We start from the raw sequence: 23,585 nt of genomic DNA, 5'->3' as shown, positions 1-23,585 counted from the left end.
ATCATTCATTATATTTCAAAGGTGTTACAATAATTATTGTGGTTCGAAATAGGAAAATGTTGTCTTCTTTGATTTAATAAACAAGAAAAATTGCTGAATTCAATGTATCATTCTAATGTACAACAGTATTTTGTAACTATATGAACTTTATGTAACTATATATGGTATTCACTGTCCATAAACAAAGATTACAATGATTGAGTGCCATCTCCATGTATCTCCTGTTGAAAACAGACTACTGATAACAGCAACTTGTTTGTCTGGTGTACACATACGTTCTTGTTTGAAATAGTCTCATGCTTTTTTGTAGCATGGTCTTTTTTGATTCCAAAAAATCTTGATAATCAATGATTACAAAATAAAGAAAGACAATGATTACTGAATCTAGATATTACATGAGTACACAACTAAGAATATCCAGGATAAAGCAAATGTATATGAATCTATAACATAAAATAATAACAGAGAAATGAAAAAGAACACAAAGGGGAAGACAGCACATGCATATTGACAACCTATCCTGACCAGTAGCTGACATCAAATGTGCAAAACAAGAACAATGTAAAATGGTACATGGAAGAATATGGATTTTTTTTACACCTTTCAATATTTAATTATTTGAATATGACTTCTATCAATATAAGTACATTGTTTTCATTTTTTGACAATGTATTTCATAAACATAACATTAGAAATTGCCTCCATAATATCCTTCAAAATACACTAAATAAATAAACAGCTTTTATTTCATATTATCTGATAAAACTTGTACCATTATCATAAACACTTTATTTTTACTGAAATTAAGATTACAACGGTTCTGAACTGTGATACTTTTGCATCATTACAAATCTCGTGAAACATTTTCCCCTAGACAGTGAAGTAAAACATTTAAATTCAAACAGTCAATAAACAAAGCTCTGTGAATGCATACTACAGCCTTCTCACCAGCCCACACCTTACCAGATTATTTTTGGTTTTGGCTACATTAGGATCGTCTGTGCCAAGCCGTTTCAGATATATATCTAATGCTCTTCTATAATAGTGTTCCACCTGCAAATTACAAGCAAGTACACAAGACCAGAGTCAGACAAGCATGCATTATCTGTACATCAACACCAGAAGCAGATCAAGGCATCAATCAAACCAGGGAGATACACTGTACAACTAGTTCTCAGAAAGTCTATAGGAAAGTTGAAGAATGTTATAGTTTTGGACTATGTTTTTTCCCATTTTAGTTTTGAATTTTTTGAATTTTTTTCCTCTGCAATTATGCAAACCCATTTCAAAGACACAGGCCTGTGTGGTTGATGGGGGGCAGCTAGGGATATTTGGCCCTGGGTTTAACCCTCCAAATGGTGCTGGACTAAATGTCCCATAACTTTTGTCTATGTCATTCCAAAGAACTTTGGTCTTAATACACATATTATGACATCAATAGTGTGAAAATGTTTTATATTTTTGACACGGCACAAAAACATGTACCTTAGTAACTCTGAAATCTGACATTCTATACAAGATACAAGATGGTCTACCATAGTTTCTGAGGTACCGTTATTGATACATCAATTCCATGATGATGTTTCCGTAAAATAAACATTTAAATTCTTTCTTTTCTTTTCAATAATCACACATGAGCCCAGAGCCAACTTTCTGAGAAATAGATACAATGTATAAAAAGTTTCACTGCAAAGAAAATAAATTAAACAGGCAATGTCTTTTGCCTGCTTTCCATTTCTCTGGAACAGAAGACACAGGCAAACGATACAACATGAGAAGATGTAAATAAGCAGCGCATACAAAATGGAGGACAGAAAATACACCAAAAACAGTAAGACTACAACATCCAGAGAGACTCCATGCTGACCATTGCAACAGGCTTGGAGGAATCATGATCTCTTACCAAATTATTCTTTGTCTTAGCGACATTTGGGTCGTCGGGGCCCAGTTTACCTTCGTAAATATCCAGGGCCCTTTGGTAGTACTGTTCCACCTGGGACAGTGTGAGCATGGAGAAAGGGAGACTCAAACATGTATATACATACGATGACACTACACATAATACTTAAATCAGCTCTACGTTGGTGAAATTGAACATTTATAGATCGCTTTCTTTATCATCACAGACAATTTCATATCATTGCTAAAATACGAATATCAACATAAAAAGTCGCTACAACATCAACTTCATGTCCATACATATAAATCAGGTATTTACTTTTTATTTTAAATGTACTCAAGACTGAAACACATACATAGTAACTTTATCACTAAGAGAAATGCCTCACCAATTCTTCAGTTTTCTAGTTATTGATTTACCTACCTCTTCATATTTGCCTTGATTTTGACACAATAGAGCTAAGTTATTAAGTTGCTTGGCTACATCTGGATGGTCTTTCCCAAGTACCTGAAATAAAATTCAATAGCATTTATTAATCTCAATTACGAACAATCTAGTGACTTGTAACTGAACAAATCCAAAAGGACAAAAATATTTAGTTTCCTTGTTTTGCCGACAAATAGTGGCATGGATTTAGGTGATGCGGAGTCTACCTGTGAGGTTTGCTGCAGTGTGTCTAGACAGTATAAAACAAATCTACCAGATAGTTACTGCAGCATGCCAGTAAATCAATATCTGCGCCGTGTCTACAGCCCCTACAGCCAAACACACCAGTCATTGATTACATCGCAACCACTCGTGACAGGCCGAGTTAAAGCTTCTTGGTGCAGTCAAGATTTTGAGATGAACTTCCATTAAGTAAAATAAACTCCTTTTATGTAAAATCTCATGTAATTTTGACTGTCATGCTTAGTACAGCCGTTAACATAAATATCTATGTTAAGATAAACAGAATTTTAAACATTTCATTTTCACCTCACTTTTTTCTCCTGCTGAACAAACAGATATTGGGTAAATCCATGTATCTAAAAGGTATTGTAAAATTTACTTCAATTCCTTTTAAACCACTGATTATAATTAGAAAACAACTAATTAAATTCTTCTGTTAATTGTTTAGCTTTTCACCTTTTCCCTAATTTCAAGTGCCCTCTTACAGAGGGGCTCTGCTTCTTTGTATTTGCCTCGCTTTCCATATAATACAGCTAAGTTGTTCAATGTGGCCGCTACCTACAAAGTACAAAAATTCATGTGTTAATGAAAGTTAAAATACAGTTCGAGATCACTGACGATAGCTTGCTAACACACATAAGTACATACCCCCATTATAACATCGCAACAAGTTGCTTATATAGGTTCAGTTGAAAATATTCTATATAATATATATTAATATATAGGTGACTTTCCTCATTTTGTAACTGGTGATAAGTTGATTAACATACAGTACATATACTGTCACAATTATGTTTAGGATGTACTGGTAAGGATAAAGCAATTAGGTTACAAATGTAACAATGAAGCAATTATGCTATGTGAGAATGAATAAAGATCTAAAGACATTTCGAAAGACTTCTTCAGAAAAAGCATGATATGTTTTAGAAACAATACATTGTGATCAGTATTTCATGTGTTAATCAACATGCAATCAATGCTCAAAAAACATTTATCTTAACTCATTCACTGTTCCCTATCTTGTGCAACCAAAGTAATATACACAAATTCAACAATTAACAATAGTTTATCAGAATCAATCTATTCTTATAAATACTAAGACATTGAACCCTACTTACAACAAAAGAAATGTTCACATAATTCAAAAGTTTTACTTCATAATATTATACTACAACAGTTCTACCAATATTAATCTTCACATAATAAATCAGTAAATGATGGCACATTGACATTATACCTTATTTTGACAAGACTGCTGCCTCTTGTGGTAAAGGATTGGACAGATTCTACTTTTGCTAACTCTTAAGGCTAAAGTCCTTACACAGGGGGGTCAAGTCATTAGCGGGCTAAGTCAGACAGGGCCAAGTCCTTAGTGGGTCAAGTCAGACAGAGAGACAAGTCCATAGTGGGTCAAGTCAAACAGAGGGCCAAGTCCTTAGCGGGTCAAGCCAGACAGGGGGCCAAGACCTTAGTGGGTCAAGCCAGACAGAGGGCCAAGCCCTTAGTGGGTCAAGGCAGACAGTTGAATAGTTTAAATAAGGCTCACGTTGGATAGAGAATCAACTACTTAAACAGAAGGTAAACTTTTTTAGTTGGGCCTACTTCTTAGAAAAAGGACAAAATGCGTCTGTTTTGGAGGAATGGGTGATTCTTAGAGAATAAATGGTTAACTCTTAAGGCTAAAGTCCTTACACAGGGGGGGCAAGTCATTAGGGGGCTAAGTCAGACAGGGCTAAGTACATAGTGGGTCAAGTCAGAGAGGGCCAAGTCCTGAGTGGGTAAAGTCAGACAGGGCCATGTCCTTAGTTGGTCAAGTCAGACAGACCGCCAAGTCCTTAGTGGCTCAAGTCAGACAGGGGGCCAAGGCCTTAGTGGGTCAAGCCAGACAGGGGGCCAAGGCCTTAGTGGGTCAAGGCAGACAGGGCCAAGTGCTTAGTGGGGGAAGCCAGACAGAGGGGCAAGTCCTTAGTGGGACAAGTCATTAGTGGGATAAGTCAGACAGAGGGGCAAGTCCTTAGGGGGTCAAGTCAGACAAAGGGCCAAGTCCTTATTGGGTCAAGTCAGACAGACCGCCAAGTCCTTAGTGTGCTAAGTCAGACAGAGGGCAAAGTCCTTAGTGGGTCCAGTCAGACAGAGGGCTAAGTCCTTAGCGGGTCAACCGTAGTTAGACGGAAGGCCAGGTCCTTAAGTGAGGCAGAGCCCAAGTTCGGGGCCAAGTCAGACAGGGCGAAGTCCTTAGTGGGGCAAGTCAGACAGTGGGCAAAGTCCTTAGTGGGTCCAGTCAGACAGAGGGCTAAGTCCTTAGCGGGTCAACCGTATTTAGACAGAAGGCCAAGTCCTTAAGTGACGCAGAGCCCAAGTTCGGGGCCAAGTCAGACAGTTGAATAGTTTAAATAAGGCTCAAGTTGGATAGAGAATCAACTGCTTAAACAGAAGGTAAACTTTTTTAGTTGGGCCTACTTCTTAGAAAAAGGACAAAATGTGTCTGTTTTGGAGGAATGGGTGATTCTTAGAGAATAAATGGTTAACTCTTAAGGCTAAAGTCCTTACACAGGGGGGGCAAGTCATTAGGGGGCTAAGTCAGACAGGGCCAAGACCTTAGTGGGTCAAGACAGACAGGGCCACGTCCTTAGTGGGTCAAGACAGCAAGTGGGCCAAGTCCTTAGCGGGTCAAGTCAGACAGAGGGCCAAGTCCTTAGCGGGTCAACCGTAGTTAGACAGAAGGCCAAGTCCTTAAGTGAGGCAGAGCCCAAGTTCGGGGTCAAGTCAGACAGTGGAATAGTTTAAATAAGGCTCAAGTTGGATAGAGAATCAACTACTTAAACAGAAGGTAAACTTTTTTAGTTGGGCCTACTTCTTAGAAAAAGGACAAAATGTGTCTGTTTTGGAGGAATGGGTGATTCTTGGAGAATAAATGGTGTTATGGTCTTGTTCTTAAAACAAGTTTCAATTGTGTGTGAGAGCGAGGGAGGGTGGGCGGCAAGCACTCAGAAAGTGGTAAAGTAGGGAGGTTGGCTGGGGAGGAAGCAGGTCGTCAGATAGAGTAAAAAGTGGGAGATTCCATTTATAAAACAGATCTGGTAGGTATGGGATTATGCCTTCTGAAGATTAACACTAGAGCATGGACTTAAAACAGGTGAAATACAAAATGATATGCACACTGAAATAAGTCTATGATTGAACATACATGTATGAAGGTTAATGCAACTCAACACACAAACTACTATACACACAGAAACAGTAAAAACACGACACACAATCTACAATACACACAGAAACAGTAAAACATGACACACAATCTACAATACACACAGAAACAGTAAAACATGACACACAATCTACTATACACACACAGAGACCAAATACTTGACACATAATCTCACTATAAACACACAGAAACCAAATATGTTTGCACATAAACTACAATACACACAGAAACCAAATATTTGGCACACAATCTACACTATAAACACACAGAAACCAAACCAAACATGTAACTTGATTAAAAGAAAACAGAAATGAGAGTTCATTATACCAAAAGCAAACATTAATATGCTAAGCATCAAACCAATGTATTCAGTCCAACAAATATGTCCGTTGTTCCTGTTCATTTTTGAGTTTTTGAAGTGAAAAAATAAAACAATCAAAAAATGTTCTGAGTATAGTTAAAAAAGATAGTCAAGACTATCTACATTTACACATGTTTCAATAAGACAAGACAAACTGTGACAGAAAGTTAAATGATATTAAAAAAAACTTAAATAAAAATAAATGATATGGGATATTTTCCAATCTGCATGCAGTGACAACATGAACGGCTATGATGTATAGACTCACTGCAGGGTGGTCATATCCCAGGGTTTTCTCTCGGATGCCTAAGGCATCGTTCAGTAGGTTTGCCGCCTCTTTGTATTTTCCTTGGTCTCTGAAATTGTTAAAACATCCTTACAGATCTACCTTAGGGTTAGTATTAAGTCTAGTGTTAGTGCCTTAGTCCAAGCCGGACTGCTGCCAACAGCATTATCATAGTCCGCCAAATCTGAACCACACTAGTTCTTAACAGATACTTTTCTGAAGTATTTACGTTATAAATTGAACTGAAAACTGAAGTCTTGTTTAGAAATTTGGGGTTCAAATTTAGCAAATTCTGAAAAAATGGTTTTGAAGTACAGGTATCACGACTAGAATTCAGGAAACAATAAACTTTATCATGTGGCCAGTTCACCAAGCTAGAAAATGTTTATTTAAAATTTTGTGATGTACTTCAAAACCATGGTGTTAAAACATGCACACTGGTAGCACAAGAGATGTTGCAGGGTCGGGAGGAGGGCACAAACTAGACTCACTGCAGGGTGATCAGAGCCCAGTGTTTTTTCTCTGATTTTTAATGCATCATGTAATAGATTACCCGCTTCTTTGTATTTGCCTTGATCTCTGGAACGATAAAATTGACATGCAGTGCACATGCATGGGAACTACACAATGAAGAACGACAGCGAGGAGGGGTAAACTCGAGCCCAGTCTTTCTAATTGAATTTGTGATTAGTCTTTTCAAGTGACCAATTTGATTTTCATTAAATGTGTTTGGTGTGGCTATAGAAAACAAGGCTAACATCTGTCACCTCCTGTCAGCCAGGGGGTTATCATAGTACTGCCCTGGCAGACAGATATACAGTCAATATCAATACACTTTCTCTACATTTTTAAACAAATCATCAAATGTCACCAGCTGGAAGCCATAAGCGATACATAACATGACAATATTCAAGATTAAGTCTCAGAAGAATGTCCTTTTTATACCTCTGTACCAGCAATACCTTGAGACAGATTTTCTCCTGATGACTAACTATATACACTAGTTATGGTGGTGTATAAAATATGTTCCTTACTCATATTGACAGATTTAGTGTCAATGTCTACCAAATTTGATGCAGGTTTGACACTTCTGAACAATGATAGAGAGCTATGTAATAATTATTGTATGGATTTACGTTCTATGTAACCATTTTTTACCTTTACGTTTCTGGACAAGGTCGGACATAATGTAAGAACAGGGACCTATATATATATTACTTGTTTTGTTTGATTTAACTAGTTGTGTGACTTAAATGACAATGAAAAAACACTGTCTAAACTTGACAAGGACTAATATTATCAAACTTCTGTATCATTGACTGTATAAGAAACAGGTACAACATAGACTGCTTCCTTCTCTAAAATGTGGACTAATATTATTAAACTTCTGTGCAATCGACTGTATAGTAAATAGGTACAAGGCAGACTGCTTCCTGCTCTAAAATGTGGACTAATATTATTAAACTTCTGTGCAATCGACTGTATAGTAAATAGGTACAAGGCAGACTGCTTCCTGCTCTAAAATGTGGACTAATATTATTAAACTTCTGTGTAATCGACTGTATAGTAAAAAGGTACAAGGCAGACTGCTTCCTTCTCTAAAATGTGGACTAATATCATTAAACTTCTGTGTAATCGACTGTATAGTAAAAAGGTACAAGGCAGACTGCTTCCTTCTCTAAAATGTGGCCTAATATTATTAAACTTCTGTGTAATCGACTGTATAGTAAATAGGGACAAGGCAGACTGCTTCCTTCTCTAAAATGTGGACTAATATTATTAAACTTCTGTGTAATCGACTGTATAGTAAATAGGTACAAGGCAGGCTGCTTCCTTCTCTAAAATGTGGACTAATATCATTAAACTTCTGTGTAATCGACTGTATAGTAAATAGGTACAAGGCAGACTGCTTCCTGCTCTAAAATGTGGACTAATATTATTAAACTTCTGTGCAATCGACTGTATAGTAAATAGGTACAAGGCAGACTGCTTCCTTCTCTAAAATGTGGGCTTTGGTGGCGTACTACAGGGAAAATGCTTTCTAGATGGATAAAGACATACATTATAATACTCATACATGTGTAGCAGTATCTTATACTACCATACACCAAATCTACAAGCAGAATATACCAACAATGTCTGGTGTACAACGATAACTCTGTGAACAAGTAACACACAATACCAAAATGACCAGGAGGTTACAGACAACACTGGTCTTCAACTGGGGTGGTGGTTGTGCAGATTCCTACATAAAATCTAGGTCATGCAAATCCTAACAGTGCAGTAAGTGGATTTTATATGTGTTTGAATAAATACAACACAAAAGAATATGTCAGTAATATGTTTCATAAATTATTTCTCAAAATAACTTCTTACACTACGTACTGTATTTCAATTAGCTTCAAATTATCTCAAATAGAAACAATTCTGTTTTAATTAAAACTTGAATTACTATTACAAATTACACATATATATCAGAAGAGAAATCAACTTTCAAAATATTGTTTGAAATGACACTTCTTCTTAGTTTCAAAGTTCTTTATATACGTTATCAAAATCCTCTGTGTAACTTACCTGTATACAAGTGCAAGTATATTTAACATTGTGGCTACATCTGGATGATCGTGGCCACTGGTCTTTTCCAAGTCCTCGAGGGCCTGTTTACACAGTGGCACTGCCACCTCATACCGGCCCTGGGACGCATACTGTATGACTAGATTGTGAAGGGTGCGTAACCGAGCAGGGATTTCGTAGCCCCCACTGGCCGCCTGAGCCATTGCACTGGGTTGGGAGGGGGAAAGAACTGAAACATAATAATCAAGCATTATTTTTTAAATATTTCTCTTTGTTTAAGATGTTAGTTTTTCAACAGGAAGAAAAATGTGAGAAGTAGTTCGGACTCGTTACTAACGAACGATCATGATATCAAGTTTCTAATGACTGAAGACGTCTGATCATAGAAATGAATCTAGTATAAAGAATTCCCATTGTAAGTAAGGTTTGTTCCCCATCATTAATCTTACTTATTATGTAGGCGTGTGGATTCACAATGCCACTTGTATACCCATTTACTGGCCTACATAATTGACAATAGCTCTGATGTTGTAAGTGTTTTTCCCACCCACTTTTCCATTATATTAAGCATGCATATATAATATACATGTATATAATAAAACGTATTATGTTCTCATTCTAAAGATTGATAATGAAAGTGCTGATGCTTTACAGATCAAGATGTTTCTGTTTTTAAATGTTCATAAACATGTTTATATATACAGTAAATACAAATTCAGACGTCTAGATATATTACTGACCTTCTGGTTGAGGAGAGTCGTCATCGTCATCAGGAAATCCAAGTTCTAGTGACTGTGTTGACTGGTCCTGTTCTTTCTCTTCTGTTGCTTGGTGCTGTAACACAGAGGTACACCCTAGGATCAACAACAGCAAAACTAACTTCTTATCCGAGGTCAGTTCAGTAAGGCCAGATCAAAATATATCTGTTTCCAGTAACCTCACGACAAACTAGATTCTTGTGCCAACATATAACCTTAATGGTTATTGGATAATTTGACATGTGCTCATAATACAAGTAAATTTTGAATCGATACAAATATGCTCTGCAAAAAGATAAGCAAACAAATCTTTTGATCAATCCTCCTTAACGTTTTAGAATGTTACACTTACAGGATACAGATAGGTTATTTTGTTTGGCCAAAAATCTTTCCAGTATGACATGTTCATGGTAGCAGTGATCTGGGGATATTACTGGATACTACCTGACAGGATGTGAAATGTTTAAACACCTTGTGGCTCTGATGGCCAAACAGCTCAGGTGGAGCACACATAATGACATTAAATAAAGCTTACTTCAGTTTGAAATTGTCAGGACGCAGACCAACCACAAGGCCACCCAGCCTGACTGCTGAATATTGCCAAAGGATGTGTGGAATTTATAACCACACCCCACCCTTTGTCAAGTTAATATTAATGGATAGATAAACAAGAACTGATGCCTAAACACAATAATGAACATGACTATCTCAAACATTTTACAAAGTTACATGGTTTGTTTTGTCTAAATGGCCCCTTCTGAATTCCTAAGTTTGTGAACACCAAAGATCTCTTGAGCGTTTGTATGGGAACATCTTCTATAAGGTTAATTTTCTAAATGGCTGTCAGATAGAAAAGGTTCTGTGATCAGGTGGAATGAAAGCTCCTATAGCACTGGCGCGAAGCGCACCTGGATGTTGACATGGTTTATTATTCAGAATAGGTGCATTTCACATTTGTTTTAACAGCACTAAAAACTCATAAGATTTATCATTATTTTGGAAATTTTGCAAATATGTATCTTTGGATTATTTTTTATACTAAAACTCTGGAGAGTGAAGAGTGCCTAACACTAGCCCCAGTTCCTACAGGTTTTGAAATTTACACCTTAGCCCTGGAATGGAATGGAAAGTAAAATGTACCGATGTATAAATCTAGCGTGTTTACATCAATCACTGGCATTAAAAACTGAAATGTGTCTATATGCTACTGCCGTGTGCATAAAACAGTGATACAGGGTAAGCACCATAGTTCTTTTTTGATAAACACTGCTAACAATACACCGGTCTCCAGACACAGCTATTAAACTTTAAACAAAACCAGCTGTAGCTCTTATTATTTTGAAGAAAAAAAGTCATGCTCCCAAACACAATTATTGAATTCAGGAAAGTAAGGAAATAAGAAATCCTAGATAAAAGGTCTGATGAGGCCAGTCTAATTAATTACCAGACAGAAGATAGACTGATGAGTTGAATGACTACGACAGTAACAGAACTACAATGTCACCAGTGTTAGCTGTCAGATGAGGCTGTTTAGGAATGTTAGATGTTCCCCACATGTGTTAGTCTATCATAGTAAAGAAATAATTCAGAGAGTTGTAAAAAGTGATTTATCAGAATAAACTGAAAATCAGATTTTATCAATTTCATAAAAACCTGTATAAAGCATGTGCTTCATCTTGAGAGAAAAGAGATTTCAATAAATAGAATCCCTGTTTAATGGTACATGTATTGCAATGCAAACTCCAGCTTTTCACAAATCAGGTAGATCAGTTTTATCCATGTTGCCTAGTCTATGAAATAAATAGTTACATTAAGAATAACATATTTCAAATTGAGGATGACAGTATCAAGCACTTCTCTTTAACTATTTATGCAAATTATTTATTGATTTTAAGGAATTCATGTTTTTTTTTTAGAAATTATCCTTTTAATTTTGAAATATTTTACATTGAATATATAAAATGTTTGATCTAAATGCATTGATTATACAATCTTTCAGTGAAATGCATGAATGTGAAAGCTAAGTTTTAACTTGTTCTTTGGTGCAGTTCAAAAGCAACACACAGTGTTAGTAGAATAGTAACCAAAATCTAATTGAAGTCCATCTACCCAACGACCCAGCGTGTGTACACTGCAGGGTCAAACCACTTACCACTGGCACTACCCCTCCTGCTGAGCGTGGTAAAGACTGGCAAAGAAAAACGCCATTCAAATATAACAGCAAATTGTTCTCTCCACCAAACTTATTTGACCAATGCCAGTCTGATTACCAATTCTAGTCACAGGACAAATGGATATCACTATGATGCATTGTAGCATTGTGTAATTATACAAAAAGTAGGTTTGGACGAATTTCTTTAATATAAATACAAATTTGCAATTCATTTTAGTACCTTGGTAGCTTGCAATACTAGATACTCATAAATCTGTGAGATGAGGAAGATCAGAAAAAGTTTTGTGATTTGATTCTCAACGTGTGAAGTTGCGAGGAGTACACAACCATCTACAACTATTTATACACAACAAGGCATCATCAGGACGTGTCTGGTCATACTTACCACACTAGTTTGCTGAGGATCTGAGGAATCATACTTTTTCATTTCATTCATAAATTCCAAATGTTTCTTCTCTTCTTCTATAGTTGCCACTTTCTGTTCACTCATTTGCAGTTTTTGTTGTGTGTTTGCCAGTTCATCTCTTAGCCAAGCGTTTTCCTGACACAACCTTCTTACTTGTGCTCGAAGCTTTTGTTTTTCTGCTTCCACATGTTGTAAATGATTTGAAAGTGCCATCATTACCTGATAAAAAGAAAGCCAAAGTTTATTTTCAGTTTTTTTTTACTGCCATGAGACGCAGCAGGTCACGGTGCTACTACCGGTGCATGGTTATGATGTATATAATATTTGTCTCTCTTTTGTTAAGTATTTTTTGCTAAGTTCTCTTGCTGCCATTAGGTGTATGATTTCAACATTATTTCAAAATATAAGAAACATATTTATGTCTGTAATAACGTTGTATTCAACCAACGTAAACTAGATTTAACTCAAAGCGCGGGCTTCATGGATACTCCCAGTCTCAGCAAAATGTACAAAGTTTGGAGCCCATTCATGAAACTGTAGAAACCTGAATTGTACTGAATTTATTAGGGGCATGGCAGGAAGTCAAAGGTCAAACTGAGAACACATTGACCTCATTTTAGGATGCAGCACACTACCTTTCCATGATGTACCTACATACAAAGTTTAATGCCAATTGATAAACAGCGGCTGAGATGTGTCCTGAAAACTACAAGTGCTGACAAAACAAATACTCTATAGAGACAACTTTGTTGAAGTGGGATTTAAAAAAATATTGAAATCCCATACCTAATACATTTTTCCCCTCAATGTCTGGATGATGAATTATTTACTGACACTACTCACAAAATAAAATGTATTTGGTAAACCAGACGGGCGTTTCAGTAGGCATTGGTCTGTGACTACTTTACATCATAATGTCCCTTACTAATTATAAAGATTAAATCTTAAATATTCATTCTACACTCTATTTCAAAATGACTACATATTTTAAGGAGTCTTCAGTATTAGCATAGTAACAAAAATACCATTAATTACATTAATCAATGAATCCATCAGTAGTCCGGCAATTAACCTATAAATGTTTATATTGATATTTTACAGCACAATTAACAATAAGAAATGCCATTTCTTTTCTCTTAGTTCCATTGTCAGTTTTACAATGATAGCTCAATTAATGTCTGTTGTCCGAGGTAATATATGTACAGTAATGGTTGGAAAGATGACACAAGCTGACATAGCGATGCTGTTTCCAGGTTGTTACAGTCATTACCGAGTCTGTTCCACAACACTATTGATTTCTTTGGGTCATTATAATTATAGTGCCATTCATCACTAAGCTAGGGGCTCCAAACGTTTGTTTACTTTATTCTTGATTTCCAATGTACAGTGCATTGTCGGCTCTAGCAGAGACCTCCTCCCTCTTAATGTCAATAACATCACTGCCTACCATTTCTAGCAGCGATCATGAAGGTCAACCAAACTCGTGTATAAACTTCAGAAATGCCAAAAGATGCCATGATGACATACACAACATTTCCTGGCCTTGTACATGATTTAAAACCAATTCTTTTAATGAATACATATTTGACAAGCTGTTGTTCCAGAATCATTGCAGAGAGATTGTGTACTTTTTTGTTGTCATTGATATATTGTCAAGTATGATACAGGCCTTCCCATAAAAGATGAATATAATCAGTATATATATTATGTCATTGTAATTCAGGTTCCCCGGTAACCTTATCATCAGGATTTTGTTACAGGACCTGAAATTTGAGTTTTATTTTTAAAATGAAAATCGCCACTTAAAAGTAAATAGTCACCATTCCTTGATATGACTTCATCAAGACGTGTTGCCACAGGTCCATTAGTCTGATTGAATGTCCTTATCACTGTACTGACATTAGTACAACTGTCTACAGTCAGTGGACATAAATGTCATGTCTCTAGGGATGGGTGTAAATGTCAGGTTTCTACCCTAAATGACACCCACTTCCTAATAATGAGTATCTATCTGATGTGTTGGTGTCATCCCACGTGTTGGCTACATAAAACTGGCATGATCTTTTAATTTGACAATTCTACAATTTCAACGATATTTTGTGGATGTCATTTTGCTGAACAGAAAAGGCTTATTTTTATCACTTCTGCAACTGTTTAACTTTCAAAACTAACAGCTAAGTACTTAGGCTTGACTTAACCTATACTATGATTGTGATATGTTATTAATCCATATTGATTTACACAACCGAATATTCTAGCTTAGCTTAGAGTTAAGTTGTCTCAATGAATTAACTTACTTGAGCTTCACTGAGCCCCAGTTCTATTGTTTCAAGTGACTTTTTCAGTCTGTTTGTCTTCTCTTCCATAAGGTTGGTGTCACCATTCTCCCGTTTGATAGTCTTCATGGAAGACAGGAGCCCGTTGAGTATCTGATGGTGCTCATTCTTCAGTGTGTCAAGGCCCTGAATAATGGTCTTGGTGTTACAGAATATCTCCTCCTGGGAAAGGGCAGTCATCTTGCCAATCTCTTCAATCTTTTTTCTGAAAATGTACCAAAATCATATCTTTATAGACATTGCTGATAAAAGGTTCCTTTTGTGAATTCACAACATCAGGTTGCACCAGTCATCATGCACAACAAACACACAGGATACTAATTATTTAAGTTATAATTTTCTGCAAGCTGTTTTGAGACACATTAATACATTATGCTGTGCTTGACCTTAGAAGTTCACTGTCAAATGGCATAAAAGTGTTCTCACTTTGAATGGGGAACAGCATTAAAGGTACATTATCTTGTTAGTTGTATAGGATACACTGTGGAATATCAGATAGATAAATCAGTTTAACTTAAGGACCATTGAGTAGTTTCTATTTATAAGTTACATATTAGGTATATTATTTCCCAGATCAACAGAAATCAGTTTAACTTTAGGACCATTGAGTAGTTTCTATTTATAAGTAACATATTAGGTATATTATCTCCCAGATCAACAGAAATCAGTTTAACTTTATGGCATTTGAGAAGTTTCTATTTTTAAGTGAATTATTTATTATTGCAACTTTTGCATTGAGAACAATTTCCATACACATATATCATGCTACAGATCATGTACTTGTAAAATAGCACATATACACTAGTGACAGACTGATAGGGAAAAGGAAAATGCTCAAATATCCATTTCACAAAAAGTAGGGTGTGTGTGTGAATTTACAGGTGATAATATGTTAAAAGTGGACTGGATTGTCTATCACAGAGAAAATGGTGCTGTATGAGGTATTGATTGGTGCTAATGATGATGGATTCAAACTAACTCCCCCAAAATAGGTCTACAGACAACAAACGTTAATATGATCAAATGATAAAGACACAGAAACAGCACATAACATTCCTGTTTCCTGTTGATAAATTCTATAAAGAATCCCTCCAAACAGCAGTAAACATGTCATGTGTGATACCCTACTAAGGCCAATCTATTTATGCTACAGATCAATACCATTAAATAGCTTCATCAAACAACTGTACTAGCATTGCTGCAGATCAATTATCGTGCCAACCATCACAGTAATCAATGAAATCTCATATAAATTAAGAAGATTTGTTTTATCTAGCCGTTAAAGAAACTTCTAAGAAAATATCACAGGCGTCTGCCATGCATGAAACTACATGTACATAGATAGTAATGGCAGGCAATACTAAACCAAGTATAGATCACTCGTCATCAGTCTAGACTAGTCCAATATATTAATTCATGTCATTCTTACGGTATTTAAATTGATGGATATTACATAGATAAGGTGTACATGTACTCGGATCTATTCATTCATCCCTGAAGACACATTTGAACTCTTCCAGTTCAAAGGTTGAAATAGTTCATTATAAAATTTCAGGGGTGAAATAGTTAATCAGCTACAAGTCAAGTGTACAAGCTTAAGTAATGCATGTACCCACATGTAACCGGTAAATGATTGGGGGAAAAGGTGCAATATCTGACCCTTTTCATTGAACCTATGCATAATTACTTCATATTAACCAGACATTACTAGTCATATGGGTAAACACTGATCGACTAGACATCCGGCTTCTAATAAGATATAACTCTTATCAGTTATACAGGGGAAATTTAGAATATGGCAGAAATTACGCAAGTCAAAACTTTCAGAAATTGGCTTTTGAATAGCTGCAATACCTGGTAGTTTTACACACTTCGTAAATAAAAGGCCTGTGACCTACATAGACTTGTCTAGCTGGTGATGATCATATAGCTACTGTCCAGTTATATAACACAAGCTCCTATCACAAGGAGGCAGGTACACAAACCTAGATTCATGACTCATTTTACAGAATACACAGATACATCAACAGTGGAATGATAAAATGACACAATCTAATTACTGGCTACATATACTGTGTCAGCCAGGATCCTAAAAAGGTATTAAACTCAATAAACCTGTCAGGTCAGGGTCACCATCAACAGGATTACACAAGACATACATCAGTGACACATATATTCAACTGTATGTTTAACCTTGCACGGTTACAAGTAATTTAATGACCCAATATATTCCATGATACGTTTAACCTTGCACGATTATAAGTAATTTAATGACCCAATATATTCCATGATACGTTTAACCTCGCACGGTTATAAGTAATTTAATGACCCAATATATTCCATGATATGTTTAACCTCGCACGGTTTATAAGTAATTTAATGACACAATATATTCCATGATACGTTTAACCTCGCACGATTATCAGTAATTTAATAACACAATATATTCCATGATATGTTTAACCTCGCACGGTTTATAAGTAATTTAATGACACAATATATTCCATGATAAGTAACACCAACTGTTACAGTTTAATTAACAACCATACATATTTCTCATGTCAATTGTTTGAATAGTTACAAGTACATATAGTTGACTTCACATATTTAATTGTATGTTAAATATCATGCCAACTATTACAGGTACATAAATGACGACACATACTCAATCGTATAATTAGATGGTGTACATGTTCATGTGTTCGCTGGCCTGAACAGTTCCAGGACAGTTCTGTCCACCCTAAGTAGGATTACTCATTCATTGATCGGGATGTGATGGGAGAAACATGAACTGGACACTACAGTGGTTTTATCTAAATACCAAAACAGGACAGGGATAGAATGTCTGGATGTGATCTGGTAGCCTTCGTTTGTAGGAATCAATAAAGCTAGGTTCCAAAATACATACACAGTCCTGTAACACTCTAAAGGGTGTTAGTTATACAGCAGTTATACTTGGGCAGTAACCAAGTTATTATACACATTACAGACTCCCAATCTGAAACGTATAACTAAATGATTAATGAAATCATAAAAACAATCAGAAAGAACAATGCCTTAATAGATTGAGACACAATTCTCATTTCCTTCTAACATTCTTCAATACAGTAAATATTGTTTATACTTACAATGAACTTATCAAGCTTGTCACAAATTCCTGCTCACAACAAAAGCAATAGTTGTCCCTGGCAAGGAATTTTCTTATATCAAATCCATAGAGAATTTTGCCTGTTGTGAACTAATTTCTTGAATACTCTAGCCTTGTATTCGTATCTTCTGTCCTCCTCGCTGGTTCTTTAAATGTTTTCATTTATAGATATAGATATATATCTTTATTTTTTTCATTTTTGTATGAAACAAGTCTATGAATTAAAATTTCTGGCACAACACTGACATTTTTCCAGCATTAAGTAAGTGTATCATATTACTTAATAGAAAAAATTATACAGCAAGTCTATATCCCTTCACTAAAGATGCTATTATCATACATATTTCTATATATAACCAGATGTTAAGGACATTTAACAAGGTTAACAAAAGTGTTTACATCTGTTTTTCTTCAAAATATTAACTACCATCAGACACCAATTTCTAAAGAATCACTAAAAGTTTCAAGTACAGTATTAGTCTCTGTATGTTTAGCCTCACTGACACAACTTAAGGACTACATTCCTCTTACGCTAAAACATCATTGTAGGCCTTACACCAAAATGTATCATTATGGGAAGTATTAGTCTGTGTGATCTTATAGTCTCATTAACACAACTTAAGGACCATATTCCTCTTACGCTAAAACATCATTGTAGGCCTTGCACCAAAATGTATCATTATGGGAAGTATTAGTCTGTGTGATCTTATAGTCTCATTAACGCAACTTAAGGACCACATTCCTCTTACTCTAAAACAAATCACTGTAGGCCCTTAAACCAAAATGTATGATTATGGGAAGTATTAGTCTGTGACAAGTGTGTGATCTTATAGTCTCATTAACACAACTTAAGGACAATATTCCTCTTACACTATAGTGTATGTTTATATAAGTCTCACAAACACATCTGATGGTTCATGTCCCCCTTACACTGTAGTGTATAACTGTGGGGAGTATAAGTCTGTGTGTTTATAGTCTCACAAACACATCTGATGGACGATGTCCCCCTTACACTATATCACTGTGCAGTGCCCAGAGGGAATTAGTGTATTTACCTGGGGTACATATTTGGATAGCACACAATGGTTTGAAGTTAAATACACTTCATATTAAATCTATACATAGTCTTGGTAATACAAGCAGAGCGTGACATTCACGAAGAAATTCAGAAGTCAACACATGTATATATTAACCCTCTGCTATCCTCAAAGACTGCTATTATAATCCAGTGTATGTTTGGACAGAAGATATATCAAGCCCAATCTGTAGAAAGGAATGTTTGAATGAGAGAGCCTTGATCCTAAACCATGTTCTTACTTCTGCCATGGAACCATATTATAAAAAGGAATAATTCAATAGCTCCTTGGATGAATATCAAAGTCTAATAGAAAATTGTTAGCTCCCCCCCCCCCCCCCAAACAAAAAAGAACTTAACAGACATCCCTGCACTTTTATTCCCCTACACAGTTGACATGGTATCATATCATAAATCTCTCTTCAAATTACAATATAATGCCGACTACATATTTTAAAACAAACTTTTAGTACACATCAAATAACACATTAACATAATAATGTGCATGAATGAATTGAAAAGGACACATTCAAGCATTAAGTTGTTTCATTGAGAAATTAAATATGTTTAAGAAAACAAGCTAAATAAAATAGTTTAACCAGTTCTGCTTGAAAGACCTACCAGTAAAATATAATCAGTCTGGCCAAAACATCCTGAAAATTAAACCTCTTCATACAACAGCCTTGTAGACAGGACTTCCCACTATATAAATTATGATGATTTTAGAAAAACTGATGTAGTCAATATAATCTTCTTTTATGAGATAAGTTCCTTTCAGATTGTTAGGAGAGAATGGTTTATTGTGATTAGTTGCATCAGGTGAGGACAGAGACGAGGAATACGATTGGTTGACTACACACTTCTATGACAACGCCATGGCTGTTATTTACATTTTATTGCAGTTTACCTGAACAAGTAAAAATTTCTGCTTCAATAAACTGCAGCAACGTAAGCCTCAGTCCTATATATGGTGACTCAACTGTCGGTCATACCACGGAGAGTCCAACTATACAAAGGTATAAAACACCTCTGCGTATATACCTTACCAGCTGGTCGTGGGCAGGTATAGGCCATGTATATAAATATTGTGCACGGTTGATGAACATTCTCATTAATGTGTCCGCACAACAGAACAGAATATACAGTAAACATGATCACACAGACAAGTTTTAAAAGATGAATAAAAACTGTGTTATTGAATCAGGGTCACGAGTTGCTACTATACTGTATTTGCCTACCGGTACATGTACAACTGTGATCATGCCTTCTATCTACAGAAAATGATTTATACAGCTCATCAAAAACACAGTATATTTTATCATTCACCCATACAGGTAGCGCGCAATAACAAAGCCCAACAGATAAACATCACTCGTAAAAATAATGACCACAATAATCCTGCAACATATAAGCAGCAACAAATTACCACATCACTAATTATGCATGATTCAGCCTAGCTTGAGGAGACTGGCCTGAAACGCTTCTGAAGACAAAAAAAAACAGTCTCCCGACTGTCAGAAATATAGAGGAAAACATCTATGTGGAGACAACTTACATTCGGTAGGCCTTAACCGTTTCTGTCTCCATCACGTTAGGTAGAGTTAACTGTAATAATGCCTCTACTTCCTAAGGATCCAGCAGATAGCCACCATGGCAGAAGCAGTCCACAAGAACACAGGGCATCCCAACCTCACTCTTACCAAGGGGTAACAAGTACGTCACATCAACAATAAATACTACCAGTTATTGTTATGTATTTCTCAATTTTCAGCCATATGATCTCAATTTATTTTTCCTTCTCATTAGAAATCACAATATTTGCCACTGCAGTTTTATTAAAAGCAGGTGAGAAAAGCAGGGTCATGTTGTGTCACCTCTACACTGAATGGTCTGTGCCCAGATTCTACCATCCCCGAGCTTGTAGCAAGCTAGCCACATATTATAATGCTCTCAGTACATCCAGATGCTGGCTATTGATTTTTGCGAGTTCTATACAGAACTGAGTATTGATCCCAGCAGCCAGGCAGGCTCTGTACAGTGGTATGATGTCACCTAGTGAATAATTTATGTTTATGCAGTATGTATATGTTAGTGTATATTGTCTGATACACAAACATAACAATTCAGTTATTGCTCTTTGTGTCATTCATGAAGAGCTCGAGCCATCTCTCAATATCACTTGTCAATGTACAGCTAAATAATAGCACAGTCGTAATTTCTGTTATAGATTTACCTAAATATTAACAGGTATGTTTTATTACTATATATTGAACGACTGTATATATCAATACAAACAAAGGAACAGTATAAATAACATCAGCTTTTAACCTCAAAATACTTTGGTCTTCATCATTATGAAATGCAGACCATCTTTTTAAAGCAGTTGTATTGAATAAATCGCATGTCGAGGACCTGGTTTTACTATGTACAAATTGTATTAAGTTATTCTCTGTAATTTCATGAAAATTGAACTATTGTCTCACCTAAGCACCTTACATAACATCCCCCCCCCCCCTTCCCCCCCAAGAAGTATGAATTCTTAGAGGAAGAAACTGAAACAGCTGAACGTGTCCTGCTTGCTGCACCTGAAGATCTTTATATCAGTAGTTGATATATTGGAAGAATTCCCTCACTGAATTTTGGGACAAAGATATTCGAGTCCCTGGACTCATGCTACGTTAATCTCTTAGTAACACTGGTGACTAATGGAACTTGTCAGCATTCTGAATAATAATGTTCAGGACTTGCTGAAAAAAGCCTCTGGAAAATCGCCGCCACCATGTTCGATATATGAATCTTCCAACTATACTCTATGAGTAACACAACAACAACTTCCTTAACAGCAACATCAATAAAAGTCAGGCAATTCTGCATCCTATAAAATGTAAATGTATTCAGTCTGCATGTGAAGAAGAAGCTTAAGCAGGCCTGCTGCAGTGGGAGCTACCATTGATCGCAGTCCCAATCACTATGTCAGACCAACACAAAGTCAACAGGTCTGTTATTAGGATATGTTAACTGTATCTCAAGTCAACAGGTTTGTCAGGATCTGTAATATACCTCAAGTCAACAGGTCTTTCAGGATCTGTGTACTGTACCTCAAGTCAACAGGTCTGTCAGGAACTGTGTACTGTACCTCAAGTCAACAGGTCTGTCAGGATATGTGTATTAGGCTTTTGCATCACAAAACTTACTATAACTGTTCAATCTTAATATATTCACCATTCAAAACATTGTAAGAAAACACATTGCAATAAACACCCCACCTTACTTCATGGGGAGTTTTGGAATTACGTAGCTTGGTAAAGTTGTTGTACATGTAAAACCCTGATAATAGACATGTCTGCTCGCATGTAAGCTTTGTAGTTTACAGTATATTTATTTTTTATATATACAAGTTTACAGTATATTTATTTTTTATATATACAATGTCTTTTATATACGTGTACAAATACATGACAATGAATAATGAAGCAAATACAATGAACAATGAAGCAAACATTATTGATACAATGTCCAATTACAAGCTTTGTAGGCTGTTCACAGCTCAATGTGCAACGATTTGCTACATTAATTTTGCAAAAAATATATAAAGCTAGTTTTACCTATCTTCTTCTGACATCCCTGCTGCCTGTGAGGTGTCCATGCTTTCGTATTAGAGAAGGCAGGTATACATTGCCTGAAAATGGCAGGATACATGTCATGCAATAATATCCAAACACCAAAATACAACAGATCAAAACAAATGCAGAAGTAACTTCATAGGTAAATGCATTAGAGGGATTACAGGACAAACTGGTCACATATTATGTATATGAATTTACTTCCACACAAACAGGTCACGCATGCATTATAACAGGAAGAAAAAGTCACCCATTCACTACCCCCAGACAAACAGATCTAGATCACACAGTAAAACAAATCACAAACACTGCTTATGACCAACACTTTAAATTAACACTCGCAACATAAACAAGACATACGTACAATTAATATTTCATATAAGACAAACAGGTCACATACACTTCCACAGGACAAACAAGTCACATACACTACCAAAAAACAAATAGGTCACATACGCTTCACCAGAACAAATAGGTCACATACGCTTCACCAGAACAAATAGGTCACATACGCTTCACCAGAACAAATAAGTCACAAACATCAAGCAGGTCACATACATTGCCACAGGACAAACAGGTCACATACATTTCATCAGGACAAACAGGTCACATTCACTTCACTAGGACAAACAGGTCACATAACTTCACCAGGACAAACAGATCACATTCACTTCATCAGGACAAACAGGTCACATACAATTAACCAGGTCAAACAGGTCACATACACTTCATCAGGACAAACAGGTCACATACACTTCACCAGGACAAACAGGTCACATACATTGCCACACGACAAACAGGTCACATACACTTCCCCAGGACAAACAGGTCGCATAACTTCATCAGGACAAAAAGGTCACATACACTTCACAAGGACAAACAGGTAACATACACTTCACAAGGACAAACAGGTAACATACACTAACACAGGACAAACAGGTAACATACACTTCACAAGGACAAACAGGTCACATTCACTTCACCAGGACAAACAGGTCACATAACTTCATCAGGACAAACAGGTCACATACACTAACACAGGACAAAAAGGTCACATACACTTCACAA

General features: G+C 36.1%; 1 protein-coding gene across 17 annotated transcripts in view; it reads right to left on the bottom strand.

The window, feature by feature from the left end:
- The window catches only part of LOC110454909 (kinesin light chain-like), a 56,413-nt gene that overhangs the window by 27,282 nt on the left and 5,546 nt on the right, over positions 1-23,585 (bottom strand). For 9 of the 17 annotated variants that reach the window (XM_021504716.1, XM_021504703.1, XM_021504710.1 and 6 more), the window contains exons 2-11: positions 22,500-22,573; positions 14,633-14,876; positions 12,315-12,554; positions 11,909-11,944; positions 9,739-9,832; positions 8,999-9,227; positions 6,407-6,494; positions 3,026-3,127; positions 2,324-2,407; positions 1,904-1,993 (exon numbers count right to left, since the gene is read on the bottom strand). In XM_021504716.1, the coding sequence (XP_021360391.1) occupies positions 1,904-1,993; positions 2,324-2,407; positions 3,026-3,127; positions 6,407-6,494; positions 8,999-9,227; positions 9,739-9,832; positions 11,909-11,944; positions 12,315-12,554; positions 14,633-14,876; positions 22,500-22,540 (1,248 nt within the window). In that variant the 5' untranslated portion in view covers positions 22,541-22,573. Of the gene's footprint in view, positions 1-963; positions 1,054-1,903; positions 1,994-2,323; positions 2,408-3,025; positions 3,128-6,406; positions 6,495-6,915; positions 7,004-8,998; positions 9,228-9,738; positions 9,833-11,908; positions 11,945-12,314; positions 12,555-14,632; positions 14,877-19,515; positions 19,602-20,449; positions 20,696-22,499; positions 22,574-23,585 lie in introns of those variants that run through there. The other 8 variants (XM_021504705.1, XM_021504708.1, XM_021504706.1 and 5 more) reach the window with 7 other exon arrangements.

Source organism: Mizuhopecten yessoensis, unplaced genomic scaffold (genome assembly GCF_002113885.1).
Source record: "Mizuhopecten yessoensis strain PY_sf001 unplaced genomic scaffold, ASM211388v2 scaffold8111, whole genome shotgun sequence".
Lineage (NCBI taxonomy): Eukaryota > Metazoa > Mollusca > Bivalvia > Pectinida > Pectinidae > Mizuhopecten > Mizuhopecten yessoensis.
The sequence above is the reverse complement of the archived record's forward strand: the minus strand, read 5'-3'. Positions and strand labels throughout refer to the sequence as shown.